We start from the raw sequence: 18,186 nt of genomic DNA on the forward strand, positions 1-18,186 counted from the left end.
GTCACTCAGTCAGTCAGTCACTCAGTCAGTCACTCAGTCAGTCAGTCATTCAGTCAGTCACTCAGTCAGTCACTCAGTTAGTCACTCAGTCACTCAGTTAGTCACTCAGTCACTCAGTCATTCAGTCACTCGCTCAGTCACTCACTCAGTTAGTCACTCAGTTAGTCACTCAGTCTCTCAGTCATTCAGTCAGTCATTCAGTCAGTCACTCACTCAGTCAGTCAGTCAGTCACTCAGTCACTCGCTCAGTCACTCAGTCACTCAGTCATTCAGTCACTCAGTCACTCAGTTAGTCACTCAGTCAGTCACTCAGTCATTCAGTCACTCGCTCAGTCACTCACTCACTCAGTTAGTCACTCAGTCACTCAGTCATTCAGTCAGTCATTCAGTCAGTCAGTCACTCAGTTAGTCACTCAGTCACTCAGTCAGTCACTCAGTCACTCGCTCCTGCTACAGAAGGTGGAGGTGTTTGAGCACGCGGTGAACAACACAGCAGGGGACGATCTCGCCAAGTTACTGTGGCTCAAGAGCCCCAGCTCGGAGTGACGCTCACTCAGTCACTCGCTCAGTCACTCAGTCACTCGCTCAGTCAGTCAGTCAGTTAGTCACTCAGTTAGTCAGTCAGTCAGTCACTCGCTCAGTCACTCAGTTAGTCAGTCAGTCACTCAGTCAGTCACTCAGTCACTCAGTCAGTCAGTCACTCAGTTAGTCACTCAGTTAGTCAGTCAGTCAGTCACTCAGTCAGTCACTCAGTTAGTCACTCAGTCACTCAGTTAGTCACTCAATCACTCAGTCATTCAGTCAGTCAGTCACTCAGTTAGTCACTCAGTCACTCAGTCAGTCACTCAGTTAGTCAGTCACTCAGTCACTCAGTTAGTCAGTCACTCAGTCAGTCGGTTAGTCACTCACTCAGTCACTCGCTCACTCAGTCAGTCAGTCACTCAGTCAGTCACTCAGTCAGTCACTCAGTTAGTCACTCAGTCACTCAGTCAGTCGCTCAGTTAGTCAGTCACTCAGTCAGTCACTCAGTTAGTCACTCAGTCACTCAGTCAGTCGCTCAGTTAGTCAGTCACTCAGTCACTCAGTCAGTCAGTCAGTCATTCACTCAGTTAGTCACTCAGTTAGTCACTCAGTCACTCAGTCATTCAGTCACTCGCTCAGTCACTCACTCACTCAGTTAGTCACTCAGTCACTCAGTCATTCAGTCAGTCATTCAGTCAGTCAGTCACTCAGTTAGTCACTCAGTTAGTCAGTCAGTCAGTCACTCAGTCAGTCAGTCACTCAGTCAGTCACTCAGTCAGTCACTCAGTCACTCAGTCACTCAGTCAGTCACTCAGTCACTCGCTCCTGCTGCAGAAGGTGGAGGTGTTTGAGCACGCGGTGAACAACACAGCAGGGGACGATCTCGCCAAGTTACTGTGGCTCAAGAGCCCCAGCTCGGAGGTGACGCTCACTCAGTCACTCGCTCAGTCACTCAGTCAGTCACTCAGTCAGTCAGTTAGTCACTCAGTCAGTCAGTCACTCAGTCAGTCATTCAGTCAGTCAGTTAGTCACTCAGTCACTCGCTCAGTCAGTCACTCAGTCACTCAGTTAGTCACTCAGTTAGTCAGTCAGTCAGTCACTCAGTCATTCAGTCAGTCAGTCACTCAGTCAGTCACTCAGTCAGTCACTCAGTCAGTCACTCAGTCAGTCAGTCAGTCACTCAGTTAGTCACTCAGTTAGTCAGTCAGTCAGTCACTCAGTCATTCAGTCAGTCAGTCACTCAGTCATTCAGTCAGTCAGTCACTCAGTCAGTCACTCAGTCAGTCAGTCACTCAGTCAGTCACTCAGTTAGTCAGTCACTCAGTCAGTCACTCAGTCACTCAGTCAGTCACTCAGTCAGTCACTCAGTCACTCAGTCAGTCACTCAGTCAGTCACTCAGTCAGTGTGTGTGTGTGTGTGTGGGGGGGGAGCGGTGGTGCAGCGGTTAGCGCCACGCTGCGCTACGAACCCGGCGTCCCCGGGTTCGATTCCCGCTCCGGGCCGACACCGCCACGTGACTCATCGTCTGAACCGGTCCTGGGGCCTCCTCCCCTAGGGTCGACTCGGCCTCGAATGAGCGCCCTGGCGCGGTGTGCAGTGAACATCGCCGCTGGGGAGACAAAGGCGGCCGGGCGCGGTGGTTCTGGCCACGCTCTGTGGTGTGGGGTGTGCGGGACCTTCATCGGCAGCGCAGCCACTAGCCAGCACTTGCCCCGACAGCCTGTGAAGGCTTTACCCGGTGCGGGCGTCTGTTGTCTGTTGTCTAGGTGTGGTTCGATCGGCGCACCAACTACACGCGATCGCTCGCCGTCATGTCCATGGTGGGATACATCTTGGGGCTGGGGACCGGTACGTGGGAGCTCGCTCAGCCCAGCACAGCCGCACAGCCGCACAGCCGCTCGCTCGCCCGCCCAGCCGCTCGCTCGCCCAGCCGCTCACCCAGCCGCTCGCCCACTCACTCACCCACCCACCCACTCACCCACTCACTCACCCACTCACTCACCCACTCACTCACTCACCCACTCACTCACCCACTCACTCACCCACTCACTCACTCACCCACTCACCCACCCACTCACCCACCCATTCACTCACCCACCCATTCACTCACCCACCCATTCACTCACCCACCCATTCACCCACCCACTCACCCACCCACCCATTCACCCACCCACCCACTCACCCACCCACTCACCCACCCATTCACTCACCCACCCATTCACTCACTAACTCACCCACCCACACACCCACTCACTCACTCACCCACCCACCCACTCACTCACCCACCCACCCACTCACTCACCCACTCACTCACTCACCCACCCACTCACCCACCCATTCACTCACCCACCCATTTACCCACCCACTCACCCACCCACCCATTCACCCACCCATTCACCCACCCACTCACTCACCCACTCACTCACCCACACACCCACTCACTCACTCACTCACCCACCCACACACCCACTCACTCACTCACCCACTCACTCACTCTCTCACCCACTCACTCACTCACTCACCCACTCACTCACCCACTCACCCACTCACTCACCCACTCACTCACCCACTCACTCACCCACTCACCCACCCACTCACTCACTCACCCACTCACTCACTCACCCACTCACTCACTCACTCACCCACTCACCCACTCACCCACTCACCCACTCACTCACTCACTCACCCACTCACTCACCCACTCACCCACTCACCCACTCACTCACTCTCTCACCCACTCACTCACTCACTCACCCACTCACTCACCCACTCACCCACTCACTCACTCACTCACCCACCCACGCATCCACTCACTCACCCACTCACTCACCCACTCACTCACCCACCCACTCACTCACCCACTCACCCACCCACTCACCCACCCACCCACTCCACCTCCTCTACGTATGCCACCATGCCGGCCTTCATCGCCACTGCGGCTGCTACCCGCTGCTGACAACACTTGCCCCCCTGACAACACTTGCCCCGACAGTCTGTTAAGAGGCTACACGGGGGACCTTTGTCTTTGTGTGTTGTGTGCAATCAGCCATCCCTCCAATCTCATGCTGGATCGTCTCTCGGGAAAAATCCTCCACATCGACTTTGGAGACTGCTTTGAGGTCAGGTTCACGGTGTCCGTGTGGGTGGGTGGGGTTCACGGTGTCCGTGTGGGTGGGTGGGGTTCACTGTGTCCGTGTGGGTGGGAGGGGTTCACTGTGTCCGTGTGGGTGGGTGGGGTTCACTGTGTCCGTGTGGGTGGGAGGGGTTCACTGTGTCCGTGTGGGTGGGTGGGGTTCACTGTGACCGTGTGGGTGGGTGGGGTTCACTGTGTCCGTGTGGGTGGGTGGGGTTCACGATGGCCGTGTGGGTGGGTGGGGTTCACGGTGGCCGTGTGGGTGGGTGGGTTCACTGTGTCCGTGTGGGTGGGTGGGGTTCACGATGTCCGTGTGGGTGGGTGGGGTTCACTGTGTCCGTGTGGGTGGGTGGGGTTCACGGTGACCGTGTGGGTGGGTGGGTGGGGTTCACTGTGACCGTGTGGGTGGGTGGGGTTCACGGTGGCCGTGTGGGTGGGTGGGGTTCACGGTGACCGTGTGGGTGGGTGGGGTTCACTGTGGTAGTGTGGGTGGGTGGGGTTCACTGTGGTAGTGTGATGATGCTAATGGTGATGATCATGTTGATGGTGATGATGATGTTGGTGATGATGGTGGTGATGTTGATGATGATGGTGATGATGTTGATGATGTTGATGATGGTGATGATGATGATGTTGATGATGTTGATGATGGTGGTGATGTTGATGATGATGGTGATGTTGATGATGGTGGTGATGATGATGATGTTGATGATGATGGTGATATTGATAATGGTGGTGTTGATGATAGTGGTGATGTTGATGGTGATGTTGATGATGATGATGTTGATGGTGATGATGATGATGGTGATGATGGTGTTGATGATGATGGTGATGTTGATGATGATGGTGATGATGGTGTTGATGTTGATGATGGTGTTGATGTTGATGATGATGGTGATGTTGATGATGATGGTGATGTTGATGATGGTGGTGATGTTGATGGTGGTGATGTTGATGATGGTGATGTAGATGATGATGCTGATGGTGATGATGATGGTGATGTTGATGATAATGGTGATGTTGATGATGGTGGTGATGATGATGATGTTGATGATGATGATGGTGATATTGATAATGGTGGTGTTGATGATAGTGGTGTGTGATGGTGATGATGATGATGGTGATGATGATGATTGATGATGGTGTTGATGATGATGGTGATGTTGATGGTGATGATGGTGTTGATGTTGATGATGGTGTTTGATGATGATGATGATGGTGATGATGATGATGATGGTGGTGTGATGGTGGTGATGTGATGGTTGGATGTTGGTGTTGTTGTGATGTGGATGATGATGATATGGTGATGATGTTGATGGTGGTGATGGTGTGATGATGGTGATGATGGTGATGTTGATGATGGTGGATGATGTGGTGGATGTTGATGATGGTGATGATGGTGGTGGTAGTTGATGATGATGATGGTGTGGTTGTTGATGATGTTGAGGATGATGATGATGTTGGCGTGATGTTGATGATGTTGATGATGATGGTGATGTTGATGATGATGATGGTGATGTTGATGGTGATGATGATGTTGATGATGTGGTGATGATGTTGAGTGGGGGATGATGATGTGGGGTTGATGATGTGATGATGGTGGTGATGATGTGATGGTGATGTGTAGTGTGGGGGTGATGGTGATGATGGTGAGATGGTGGTGATGATGGTGTGGTGATGTTGATGATGGTGGGGGAGGGGTGATGTTGATGAGGTGATGGATGATGGATGGTGGGTGATGTTGATGATGGGTGTGATGGATGATGAGGTTGTGGTGGGTGGGGGCCAGGTGGCCATGACATGGGAGAAATCCGGGATAAGCCATTCCGTCTCACCCAGGATGCTCACTAACGCCATGGAGGTGAGCACCATCACAACAACATCACCAACATCATCACCAACATCACCAACATCACCATCACTACCATCACCACTAACATCACTACATACCCAACACCATCACCAACAACATCACCATCACTAACATCACCACCATCACTAACATCACCATCTCACCAACATCATCACCATCACTAACATCACCACCATCACTAACATCACCACATCACCAACATCTCCAACATCACAACATCATCACCATCACTAACATCAACACCAACATCATCACCATCATCACTACCATCACCATCACCATCACTGACATCATAACAACACCTAACCATCCTAACATCACCAACATCACTCACACTCACCATCACCACCATCACCAACATCACCATCATCACTAACACATCACTACATCACCCAACATCATCACCAACATCACCACAACATCAACAACATCACTAACATCATCAGCACCATCACCACCATCATCATCATCACCATCATCACTAACATCATCACCACCATCACTAACATCACTAACATCATCACCACCATCACTAACATCACTAACATCATCACCAACATCACTAACATCATCACCATCACTACCACCATCACTATCATCACCAACATCACCAACACCATCACTAACATCACCAACATCACCATCACTAACATCACCACCATCACTACCATCATCACCATCACTACCATCACCAACATCATCACTAACATCATCACCATCATCACTAACACTAACATCACTAACATCATCACCAACACCACCATCACTAACATCATCACTACCATCATCATCACCAACATACCAACATCATCACTATCATCACCATCACTAACATCACCAACATCATCATCACCAACATCACCACCATCATCACCAACATCACCATCACCATCACTACCATCACCACCATCACTACCATCACTACCACCATCACCATCACCACCACCATCACTACCATCGCCACCACCATCACCAACATCACCACCATCATCACCAACATCACCACCATCATCACTAACATCATCAGCATCACCACCATCATCACCATCACCATCATCACCATCACCATCATCACCATCATCATCACCATCATCACCAACACTACCATCACTAACATCACCATCACCATCATCACTAACATCACCATCACTATCATCACTACCACATCACTAACATCACCACCACTACCATCACCATCACTACCATCACTAACATCACCACCATCATCATCACCAACATCACCAACATCATCACTACCATCACCACCATCACTATCATCACTACCACATCACTAACATCACCATCACTACCATCATCACCATCACCACCATCACTAACATCACCACCATCACCACCATCACTACCATCACCATCACTACCATCATCACCAGCATCAGCATCACCATCACCAACATCACCACCATCATCACCATCACTAACATCACCACCATCATCATCACCATCACCAACATCATCACCACCATCATCATCACCAACATCACCAACATCATCACTACCATCATCACCATCACCACCATCACTACCATCACCATCACTACCATCACCATCACTACCATCACTACCATCACTAACATCACCACCATCACTACCATCACCATCACTACCATCACCATCACCACCATCACTAACATCACCACCATCACTAACATCACCACCATCACTACTATCACCATCACTACCATCATCACCATCACCACCACCATCACTAACATCACTAACATCACCACCATCACCACCATCACTACCATCACCATCACTACCATCACTACCATCATCACCATCACCACCACCACCACCATCACCACCACCATCACTAACATCACTACCATCACTACCACCATCACCATCACTACCATCATCAACATCACCACCATCACTACCATCACTACCACCATCACCAACATCATCACCATCAACATCACCATCATCACTACCATCATCACCACCATCATCACCATCACCACCATCACCACCATCATCACCACCATCACCACCATCACTACCATCACTACCATCACCACCATCACCACCATCATCACTATCACCACCATCACTACCATCACCACCATCACTACCATAATCACCACCATCACCACCATCACCACCACCATCACCACCATCACTACCATCACTACCATCACCACCATCACCACCATCATCACCACCACCATCACCACCATCACTACCATCACCACCATCACTACCATAATCACCACCATCACCACCATCACTACCATAATCACCACCATCACCACCATCACCACCATCACCACCATCACCACCATCACCACCACCATCACCACCATCACTACCATCACTACCATCACCACCATCACCACCATCATCACCACCATCACCACCATCACTACCATCACTACCATCACCACCATCACCACGATCATCATCATCACCATTACCACCACCATGGCCACAACCACCACCATCGCCACCATCACCACGATCATCATCACAATCACCACCATCACCATGGCCACCACCACCATCATCAATACCACCACCACAACCACCATCACCACCACTGTGTGAGTTGATGGTAGTGGTTGTGGTGGTGGTTGTGGTGGTTGTTGTTGTGGTTGTTGTGGTGGTTGTTGTTGTGGTGGTTGTTTTGGTGGTGGTGGTTGTGGTGGTTGTTGTGGTGGTGCAGGTGACTGGACTGGACTGTAACTACCGCACCACGTGCCACAACGTCACGTGTTGATGGTTGTTGTTGTGGTGATTGTGGTGGTTGTGGTGGTGGTGCAGGTGACGGGTCTGGACGGTAACTACCGCACCACGTGCCACAACGTCACGTGTTGATGGTTGTTGTTGTGGTGGTGGTTGTGGTGATGACGGTGGTTGTTGTGGTTGTTGTTGTGGTGGTTGTGGTGGTGGTGCAGGTGACGGGTCTGGACGGTAACTACCGCACCACGTGCCACAACGTCACGTGTTGATGGTTGTTGTTGTGGTTGTTGTGGTTGTTGTGGTGGTTGTTGTGGTGGTTGTGGTGGTTGTGGTGGTGGTGCAGGTGACTGGTCTGGACGGTAACTACCACACCACGTGCCACAACGTCACGTGTTGATGGTTGTTGTTGTGGTTGTTGTTGTGGTTGTTGTGGTGGTTGTGGTGGTGGTGCAGGTGACTGGTCTGGACGCTAACTACCGCACCACGTGCCACAACGTCACGTGTTGATGGTTGTTGTTGTGGTTGTTGTGGTTGTTGTTGTGGTGGTTGTTGTGGTGGTTGTGGTGGTGGTGCAGGTGACTGGTCTGGACGGTAACTACCGCACCACGTGCCACAACGTCACGTGTTGATGGTTGTTGTTGTGGTTGTTGTTGTGGTTGTGGTGGTGGTTGTTGTTGTTGTGGTGGTGGTTGTGGTGATGACGGTGGTTGTTGTTGTGGTGGTTGTGGTGGTTGTGGTGGTGGTGCAGGTGACGGGTCTGGACGGTAACTACCGCACCACGTGCCACAACGTCACGTGTTGATGGTTGTTGTGGTTGTTGTGGTTGTTGTTGTGGTGGTTGTGGTGGTTGTTGTGGTGGTTGTGGTGGTTGTGGTGGTGGTGCAGGTGACGGGTCTGGACGGTAACTACCGCACCACGTGCCACAACGTCACGTGTTGATGGTTGTTGTTGTGGTTGTTGTGGTGGTTGTTGTTGTGGTGGTTGTGGTGGTGGTGCAGGTGACTGGTCTGGACGGTAACTACCGCACCACGTGCCACAACGTCACGTGTTGATGGTTGTTGTTGTGGTTGTTGTGGTTGTTGTGGTGGTTGTTGTGGTTGTGGTGGTTGTTGTGGTTGTTGTGGTGGTTGTTGTGGTTGTGGTGGTTGTTGTGGTTGTTGTGGTGATGATGCAGGTGACTGGTCTGGACGGTAACTACCGCACCATGTGCCACAACGTCACGTGTTGATGGTTGTTGTGGTGGTTGTGGTGGTTGTTGTGGTTGTTGTGGTGGTGGTGCAGGTGACGGGTCTGGACGGTAACTACCGCACCACGTGCCACAACGTCACGTGTTGATGGTTGTTGTTGTGGTTGTTGTGGTTGTTGTGGTTGTTGTGGTTGTTGTGGTGGTGGTGCAGGTGACTGGTCTGGACGGTAACTACCGCACCACGTGCCACAACGTCACGTGTTGATGGTTGTTGTTGTGGTTGTTGTGGTTGTTGTGGTGGTTGTGGTGGTTGTTGTGGTTGTTGTGGTGGTGGTGCAGGTGACTGGTCTGGACGGTAACTACCGCACCATGTGTCACAACGTCACGTGTTGATGGTTGTTGTGGTGGTTGTGGTGGTTGTTGTGGTTGTTGTGGTGGTGATGCAGGTGACTGGTCTGGACGGTAACTACCGCACCACGTGTCACAACGTCACGTGTTGATGGTTGTTGTTGTGGTTGTTGTGGTTGTTGTGGTGGTGGTTGTTGTTGTGGTGGTTGTGGTGGTGATGCAGGTGACTGGTCTGGACGGTAACTACCGCACCACGTGCCACAACGTCACGTGTTGATGGTTGTTGTTGTGGTGGTTGTTGTGGTGGTTGTGGTGGTTGTTGTGGTTGTTGTGGTTGTTGTTGTGGTTGTTGTGGTGGTTGTGGTGGTTGTGGTGGTGGTGCAGGTGACTGGTCTGGACGGTAACTACCGCACCACGTGCCACAACGTCACGTGTTGATGGTTGTTGTTGTGGTTGTTGTGGTTGTTGTTGTGGTGGTTGTTGTGGTGGTTGTGGTGGTGGTGCAGGTGACTGGTCTGGACGGTAACTACCGCACCACGTGCCACAACGTCACGTGTTGATGGTTGTTGTGGTGGTTGTTGTGGTTGTTGTGGTGGTTGTGGTTGTTGTGGTGGTGGTTGTGGTGGTTGTGGTGGTGATGCAGGTGACTGGTCTGGACGGTAACTACCGCACCACGTGTCACAACGTCACGTGTTGATGGTTGTTGTGGTGGTTGTTGTGGTGGTTGTGGTTGTTGTGGTGGTTGTTGTGGTTGTTGTGGTGGTGATGCAGGTGACTGGTCTGGACGGTAACTACCGCACCACGTGCCACAACGTCATGGAAGTGCTCAGGCAGCACCGTGACTCCGTCATGGCCGTCCTCGAGGCTTTTGTGTACGACCCCCTCCTGAACTGGCGCCTGATGGACAGTGAGAACCACCACCACCTGCACCACCACCTGCACCACCACTACCTGCACTACCACCTGCACCTGCACCACCACCTCCACCACCACCACCACCATCACCTGCACCACCACCACCACCACCTCCTACACCACCACCTCCACCACTACCACCTCCACCACCTCCTGCACCACCACCACCACCACCTGCACCACCACCACCTGCACCACCACTACCTGCACCACCACCACTACCCCCTGCACCACCCCCTGCACCACCACCACCTCCACCACCACTACCTGCACCACCACCACCATCACCTCCACCACCACCATCACCTCCACCACCACCACCATCACCACCACCACCACCTCCACCACCACCACCACCATCACCTCCACCACCACCCTAACCCCCCCCCTCTCCCCCTCCCCCCCCCCTCTGCAGCCACAGCCAAGCCCACCAAGCGGTCTCACGGCAGGGACGGCTCCTTCTCCTCCAGCCAGGGTGGCTCTGGTGAGGCGACGCTCAGCCTGGGGGCACCCCCAGTGGCAGCTGTCTCTGTGTGTGAGGCTGCTGTGTGGTGCTGTGTGGTGCTGTGTGGTGCTGTAACCCTAGGGGACACCCCCAGTGGCAGCTGTCCCTGTGTGTGAGTCTGCTGCTGCTGTGTGGTGCTGTAGCCCTAGGGGACACCCCCAGTGACAGCTGTCCCTGTGTGTGAGTCTGCTGGTGCTGTGTGGTGCTGTGTGGTGCTGTGTGAGTCTGCTGCTGCTGCTGTGTGGTGCTGTGTGGTGCTGTAGCCCTAGGGGACACCCCCAGTGGCAGCTGTCTCTGTGTGTGAGTCTGCTGTGTGGTGCTGTGTGGTGCTGTAGCCCTAGGGGACACCCCCAGCGGCAGCTGTCCCTCTTCCCCCGAGCGTCAGATGGTCACCTCACCGCCTCGCTCCACCACCACCACCACCACCCCTTCCCCTACAGATGTCATGGACAATATGGAGGTTGCTAGCAGTCAGTCCAAGCTGGGATCGACTGGACCAGACTCCTTGCCATCCTTCCGTGAGTCATTCACTGTGGCCGTGTGGGTGGGTGGGGTTCACGGTGGCCGTGTGGGTGGGTGGGTGTGGGTGGGTGTGGGTGGGTGGGTGTGGGTGGGTGGGGTTCACGGTGGCCGTGTGGGTGGGTGGGGTTCACTGTGGCCGTGTGGGTGGGTGGGGTTCACTGTGTCCGTGTGGGTGGGTGGGGTTCACTGTGGCCGTGTGGGTGGGTGGGGTTCACTGTGTCTGTGTGGGTGGGTGGGTGGGGTTCACTGTGTCCGTGTGGGTGGGTGGGGTTCAAGGTGTGTGGGTGGGTGGGTGGGGTTCACGGTGTCCGTGTGGGTGGGTGGGGTTCACGGTGACCGTGTGGGTGGGTGGGGTTCACTGTGTCCGTGTGGGTGGGTGGGTGTGGGTGGGTGGGGTTCATGATGGCCGTGTGGGTGGGTGGGGTTCACTGTGGCCGTGTGGGTGGGTGGGGTTCACGATGGCCGTGTGGGTGGGTGGTGTTCAAGGTGGTTGATGTTTAATGTGGTGGTGGTGGTTGTTGTTGTGCAGTTGGTCAAGGATTTGTGCAGCACGAAGCTCTGAACAAGAAAGCCATCACCATCATCAACCGGGTCCGGGACAAGCTTACAGGTCCTGCTTAACCACAACCACCTTAACCACAACCACCTTAACCACAACCACCTTAACCACAACCACCTTAACCACAACCACCCTAACCACAACCACCCTAACCACAACCACCTTAACCACAACCACCTTAACCACAACCACCTTAACCACAACCACCTTAACCACAACAATCTTAACCACAACCACCTTAACCACAACCACCTTAACCACAACCACCTTAACCACAACCACCTTAACCACAACCACCTTAACCACAACAATCATCATTACAACCACCACAATCACCACCACAACAATCATCAACGGCCACCATTACAACCATCACCACAATCTGTGTTTGTGCGGGTGTGGAAGCAATGGCACTGCTACTACAACCACGATCACTACTACACTACTACTATCACTACTACTACTACACTACTACTACTACATTGCTACTACTACACTATCACTACTATCACTACAACACTACTACTACTATCACTACTACTACACTACTACTACTATCACTACTACTATCACTACTACTACTATCACTACTACTATCACTACAACACTATTACTACTATCACTACTACTACTACACTACTACTATCACTACTACTACTACACTACTACTATCACTACTACTACTATCACTACTACACTACTAATACTATCACTACTACTACACTATCACTACAACACTACTACTACACTACTACTATCACTACTACTACTACACTATCACTACAGCACTACTACTACACTACTACTACACTACTATCACTACTACTACACTACTACTACACTTCTACTACACTACTACTACACTACTACTACACTACTACTACTACACTACTACTACACTATCACTACAACACTACTACTACTACTATCACTACTACTACACTATCACTACTGCACTACTACTACACTACTACTATCACTACTACTACACTACCACTACTACTACACTACTACTACTACACTACCACTACACTACTACTACAGTTCCACTACACTACTACTACACTACTACTACCACTACACTACTACTACACTACTACACTACTACTACTACACTACTACTACACTACTACTACTACACTACTACCACTACACTACTACTACACTACTACACTGCTGCTACTACACCACTACTACCATCACTACCACTACTACCATCACTACCACTACTACCATCACCATCACTACCACTGCTGCTACACTACTACTACTACTACACTACCACCACTACTACACTACTACTACACCACTACTACCACCACCATCACTACCACTGCTACTATACCACTACCACCACCACTATCACTACTACTACACTACTACCACTACTACCACCACCATCACTACCACTGCTACTACACCACTACCACCATCACTATCACTACTACTACACTACTACACTACTACCATCACCATCACTACCACTGCTGCTACACTACCACTACTACACTATCACTACTACTACACTACCATTACTATCACTACTACTACACTATCACTACTACTACACTACTACCATCACCACCACTGCTGCTACACTACTACTACACTACTACCATCACTATCACTACTACTACACTATTACTACCACCATCACTATCACTACACTACTACTACACCACTACTACTATCATCACTATCACTGCTACTACTATACTATCACTACTACTACACTATCACTACTACTACACTACTACCATCACTACCACTACTACACCACTACTACTACACTACTACTACACTACTACACTACTACTACTACACTACTACACTACTACTACACTACTACCACTACTACCATCACTATCACTACCACTGGTGCTACACCACTACTACACCACCACTACCATCACCACCACTGCTGCTACACTACTACTACACTACTACCATCACTATCACTACTACTACACTATTACTACCACCATCACTATCACTACACTACTACTACACCACTACTACTATCATCACTATCACTGCTACTACTACACTATCACTACTACTACACTACTACCATCACTACCACTACTACACCACTACTACTACACTACTACACTACTACTACACTACCATCACCATCACCACCACTGGTGCTACACCACTACTACACCACCACTACCATCACCACCACTGGTGCTACACCACTACTACACTACCATCACTATCACTACTACTACACTACTACCACCACTACCATCACCATCACCACCACTGGTGCTACACCACTACTACACTACCATCACTATCACTACTAGTACACTACTACCACCACTACCATCACCATCACCACCACTGGTGCTACACCACTACTACACCACCATCACCACCACTACTACACTACTACACCACCACTACCATCACCATCAGCACCACTGGTGCTACACCACTACTACACTACCATCACTATCACTACTAGTACACTACTACCACCACTACCATCACCATCACCACCACTGCTGCTACTCTGGCTGTTGTCTCTCCCTCGCGGTGACCCCTCGCGGTGACCCCTTGCGGTGACCCCTCGCTGTGACCCCCTCGCGGTGACCCCTCACGGTGACCCCTCACGGTGACCCCTCGCGGTGACCCCTCGCGGTGACCCCTCGCGGTGACCCCTCGCGGTGACCCCTCGCGGTGACCCCTCGCTGTGACCCCTCGCGGTGACCCCTCGCGGTGACCCCCTCGCGGTGACCCCTCGCGGTGACCCCTCGCTGTGACCCCTCGCGGTGACCCCTCGCGGTGACCCCCTCGCGGTGACCCCTCACGGTGACCCCTCGCGGTGACCCCCTCGCGGTGACCCCTCACGGTGACCCCTCGCGGTGACCCCTGGCGGTGACCCCTCGTGGTGACCCCCTCGCGGTGACCCCTCGCGGTGACCCCTCGCGGTGACCCCCTCACGGTGACCCCTCGCGGTGACCCCTCGCGGTGACCCCTCGCGGTGACCCCCTCACGGTGACCCCTCGCGGTGACCCCCTCACGGTGACCCCTCGCGGTGACCCCTCGCGGTGACCCCTCGCGGTGACCCCTCGCGGTGACCCCTCGCTGTGACCCCTCGCTGTGACCCCTCGCTGTGACCCCTCGCTGTGACCCCTCGCTGTGACCCCTCGCTGTGACCCCTCGCTGTGACCCCTCGCTGTGACCCCTCGCTGTGACCCCTCGCTGTGACCCCTCGCTGTGACCCCTCACGGTGACCCCTCGCTGTGACCCCTCACGGTGACCCCTCGCGGTGACCCCCTCACGGTGACCCCTCGCTGTGATGTCCTCCCAGGCCGTGACTTCTCACACGACGAGACGTTGGACGTCCCCACTCAGGTGCAGCTGCTCATCAAACAGGCCACCTCACACGAGAACCTGTGTCAGTGTTACATCGGATGGTGAGCAACTCTGTACACTCACCACTCACTCACCACTCACTCACTCACTCACCACTCACTCACTCACCACTCATCAAACAGGCCACCTCACACGAGAACCTGTGTCAATGTTACATCGGATGGTGAGCAACTCTGTACACTCACTCACCACTCACTCACCACTCACTCACCACTCACTCACTCACCACTCACTCACCACTCATCAAACAGGCCACCTCACACGAGAACCTGTGTCAATGTTACATCGGATGGTGAGCCACTCACCACTCACTCACTCACCACTCACTCACTCACTACTCACTCACCACTCACTCACCACTCACTCACTCACTCACCACGCTGTACACTCACCACTCACTCACCACTCATCAAACAGGCCACCTCACACGAGAACCTGTGTCAATGTTACATCGGATGGTAAGCAACTCTGTACACTCACTCACCACTCACTCACCACTCACTCACCATGCTGTACACTCACCACTCACTCACTCACCACTCACTCACTCACCACGCTGTACACTCACCACTCACTCACCACTCATCAAACAGGCCACCTCACACGAGAACCTGTGTCAATGTTACATCGGATGGTGAGCAACTCACTCACCACTCACTCACCACTCACTCACCACTCACTCACCACTCACTCACTCACCACTCACTCACCACTCATCAAACAGGCCACCTCACACGAGAACCTGTGCCAGTGTTACATCGGATGGTGAGCAACTCACCACTCACTCACCACTCACTCACCACTCACTCACCACTCATCAAACAGGCCACCTCACACGAGAACCTGTGTCAATGTTACATCGGATGGTGAGCCACTCTGTACACTCACCACTCACTCACCACTCACTCACCACTCACTCACTCACTCACCACGCTGTACACTCACTCACCACTCACTCACCACTCACTCACCACTCACTCACTCACTCACCACGCTGTACACTCACTCAACACTCACTCACCACTCACTCACTCACCACTCACTCACCACTCATCAAACAGGCCACCTCACACGAGAACCTGTGTCAATGTTACATCGGATGGTGAGCCACTCACCACTCACTCACCACTCACTCACCACTCACTCACCACTCATCAAACAGGCCACCTCACACGAGAACCTGTGTCAATGTTACATCGGATGGTGAGCAACTCACCACTCACTCACCACTCACTCACCACTCACTCACCACTCATCAAACAGGCCACCTCACACGAGAACCTGTGTCAATGTTACATCGGATGGTGAGCAACTCTGTACACTCACCACTCACCACTCACTCACTCACTCACCACGCTGTACACTCACTCAACACTCACTCACCACTCACTCACCACTCACTCACCCACTCATCAAACAAGCCACCTCACACGAGAACCTGTGTCAGTGTTACATCGGATGGTGAGCAACTCACCACTCACTCACCACTCACTCACCACTCATCAAACAGGCCACCTCACACGAGAACCTGTGTCAATGTTACATCGGATGGTGAGCAACTCACCACTCACTCACCACTCACTCACCACTCACTCACCACTCACTCACTCACTCACCACGCTGTACACTCACTCACCACTCACTCACCACTCACTCACCACTCATCAAACAGGCCACCTCACACGAGAACCTGTGCCAGTGTTACATCGGATGGTGAGCAACTCACCACTCACTCACCACTCACTCACCATGCTGTACACTCACCACTCACTCACCACTCACTCACCACTCACTCACCACTCACTCACCACTCACTCACTCACCACTCACTCACCACTCATCAAACAAGCCACCTCACACGAGAACCTGTGCCAGTGTTACATCGGATGGTGAGCAACTCTGTACACTCACCACTCACTCACCACTCACTCACTACTCACTCACCACGCTGTACACTCACCACTCTGTACACTCACCACTCACTCACTCACCACGCTGTACACTCACCACTCACTCACCACTCATCAAACAGGCCACCTCACACGAGAACCTGTGTCAGTGTTACATCGGATGGTGAGCAACTCACCACTCACTCACCACTCACTCACCACTCACTCACCACTCACTCACCACTCATCAAACAGGCCACCTCACACGAGAACCTGTGTCAGTGTTACATCGGATGGTGAGCAACTCACCACTCACTCACCACGCTGTACACTCACCACTCACTCACCACTCATCAAACAGGCCACCTCACACGAGAACCTGTGTCAGTGTTACATCGGATGGTGAGCAACTCACCACTCACTCACCACTCACTCACCACGCTGTACACTCACCACGCTGTACACTCACCACTCATCAAACAAGCCACCTCACACGAGAACCTGTGTCAATGTTACATCGGATGGTGAGCAACTCACCACTCACTCACCACTCACTCACCACTCACTCACCACTCACTCACCATGCTGTACACTCACTCACCACTCACTCACCACTCACTCACCACGCTGTACACTCACTCAC

The 18,186-nt window shown here is 52.4% G+C and overlaps 1 protein-coding gene across 1 annotated transcript in view; it reads left to right on the forward strand.

Moving 5' to 3' along the window:
- Nucleotides 1–18,186, forward strand: part of LOC116937995 (serine/threonine-protein kinase mTOR) — a 221,813-nt gene that overhangs the window by 198,702 nt on the left and 4,925 nt on the right. Inside the window, 8 exon segments of the mRNA XM_076058486.1 lie at nucleotides 2,290–2,375; nucleotides 3,570–3,642; nucleotides 5,446–5,517; nucleotides 10,538–10,673; nucleotides 11,097–11,165; nucleotides 11,627–11,704; nucleotides 12,238–12,318; nucleotides 15,590–15,695. Of these exon segments, the coding sequence (XP_075914601.1) occupies nucleotides 2,290–2,375; nucleotides 3,570–3,642; nucleotides 5,446–5,517; nucleotides 10,538–10,673; nucleotides 11,097–11,165; nucleotides 11,627–11,704; nucleotides 12,238–12,318; nucleotides 15,590–15,695 (701 nt within the window).

Source organism: Petromyzon marinus (assembly GCF_048934315.1).
Source record: "Petromyzon marinus isolate PM22_M1 ecotype Great Lakes invasive population chromosome 75 unlocalized genomic scaffold, UKy_Petmar_22M1.pri1.0 chr75_unloc.4, whole genome shotgun sequence".
Lineage (NCBI taxonomy): Eukaryota > Metazoa > Chordata > Hyperoartia > Petromyzontiformes > Petromyzontidae > Petromyzon > Petromyzon marinus.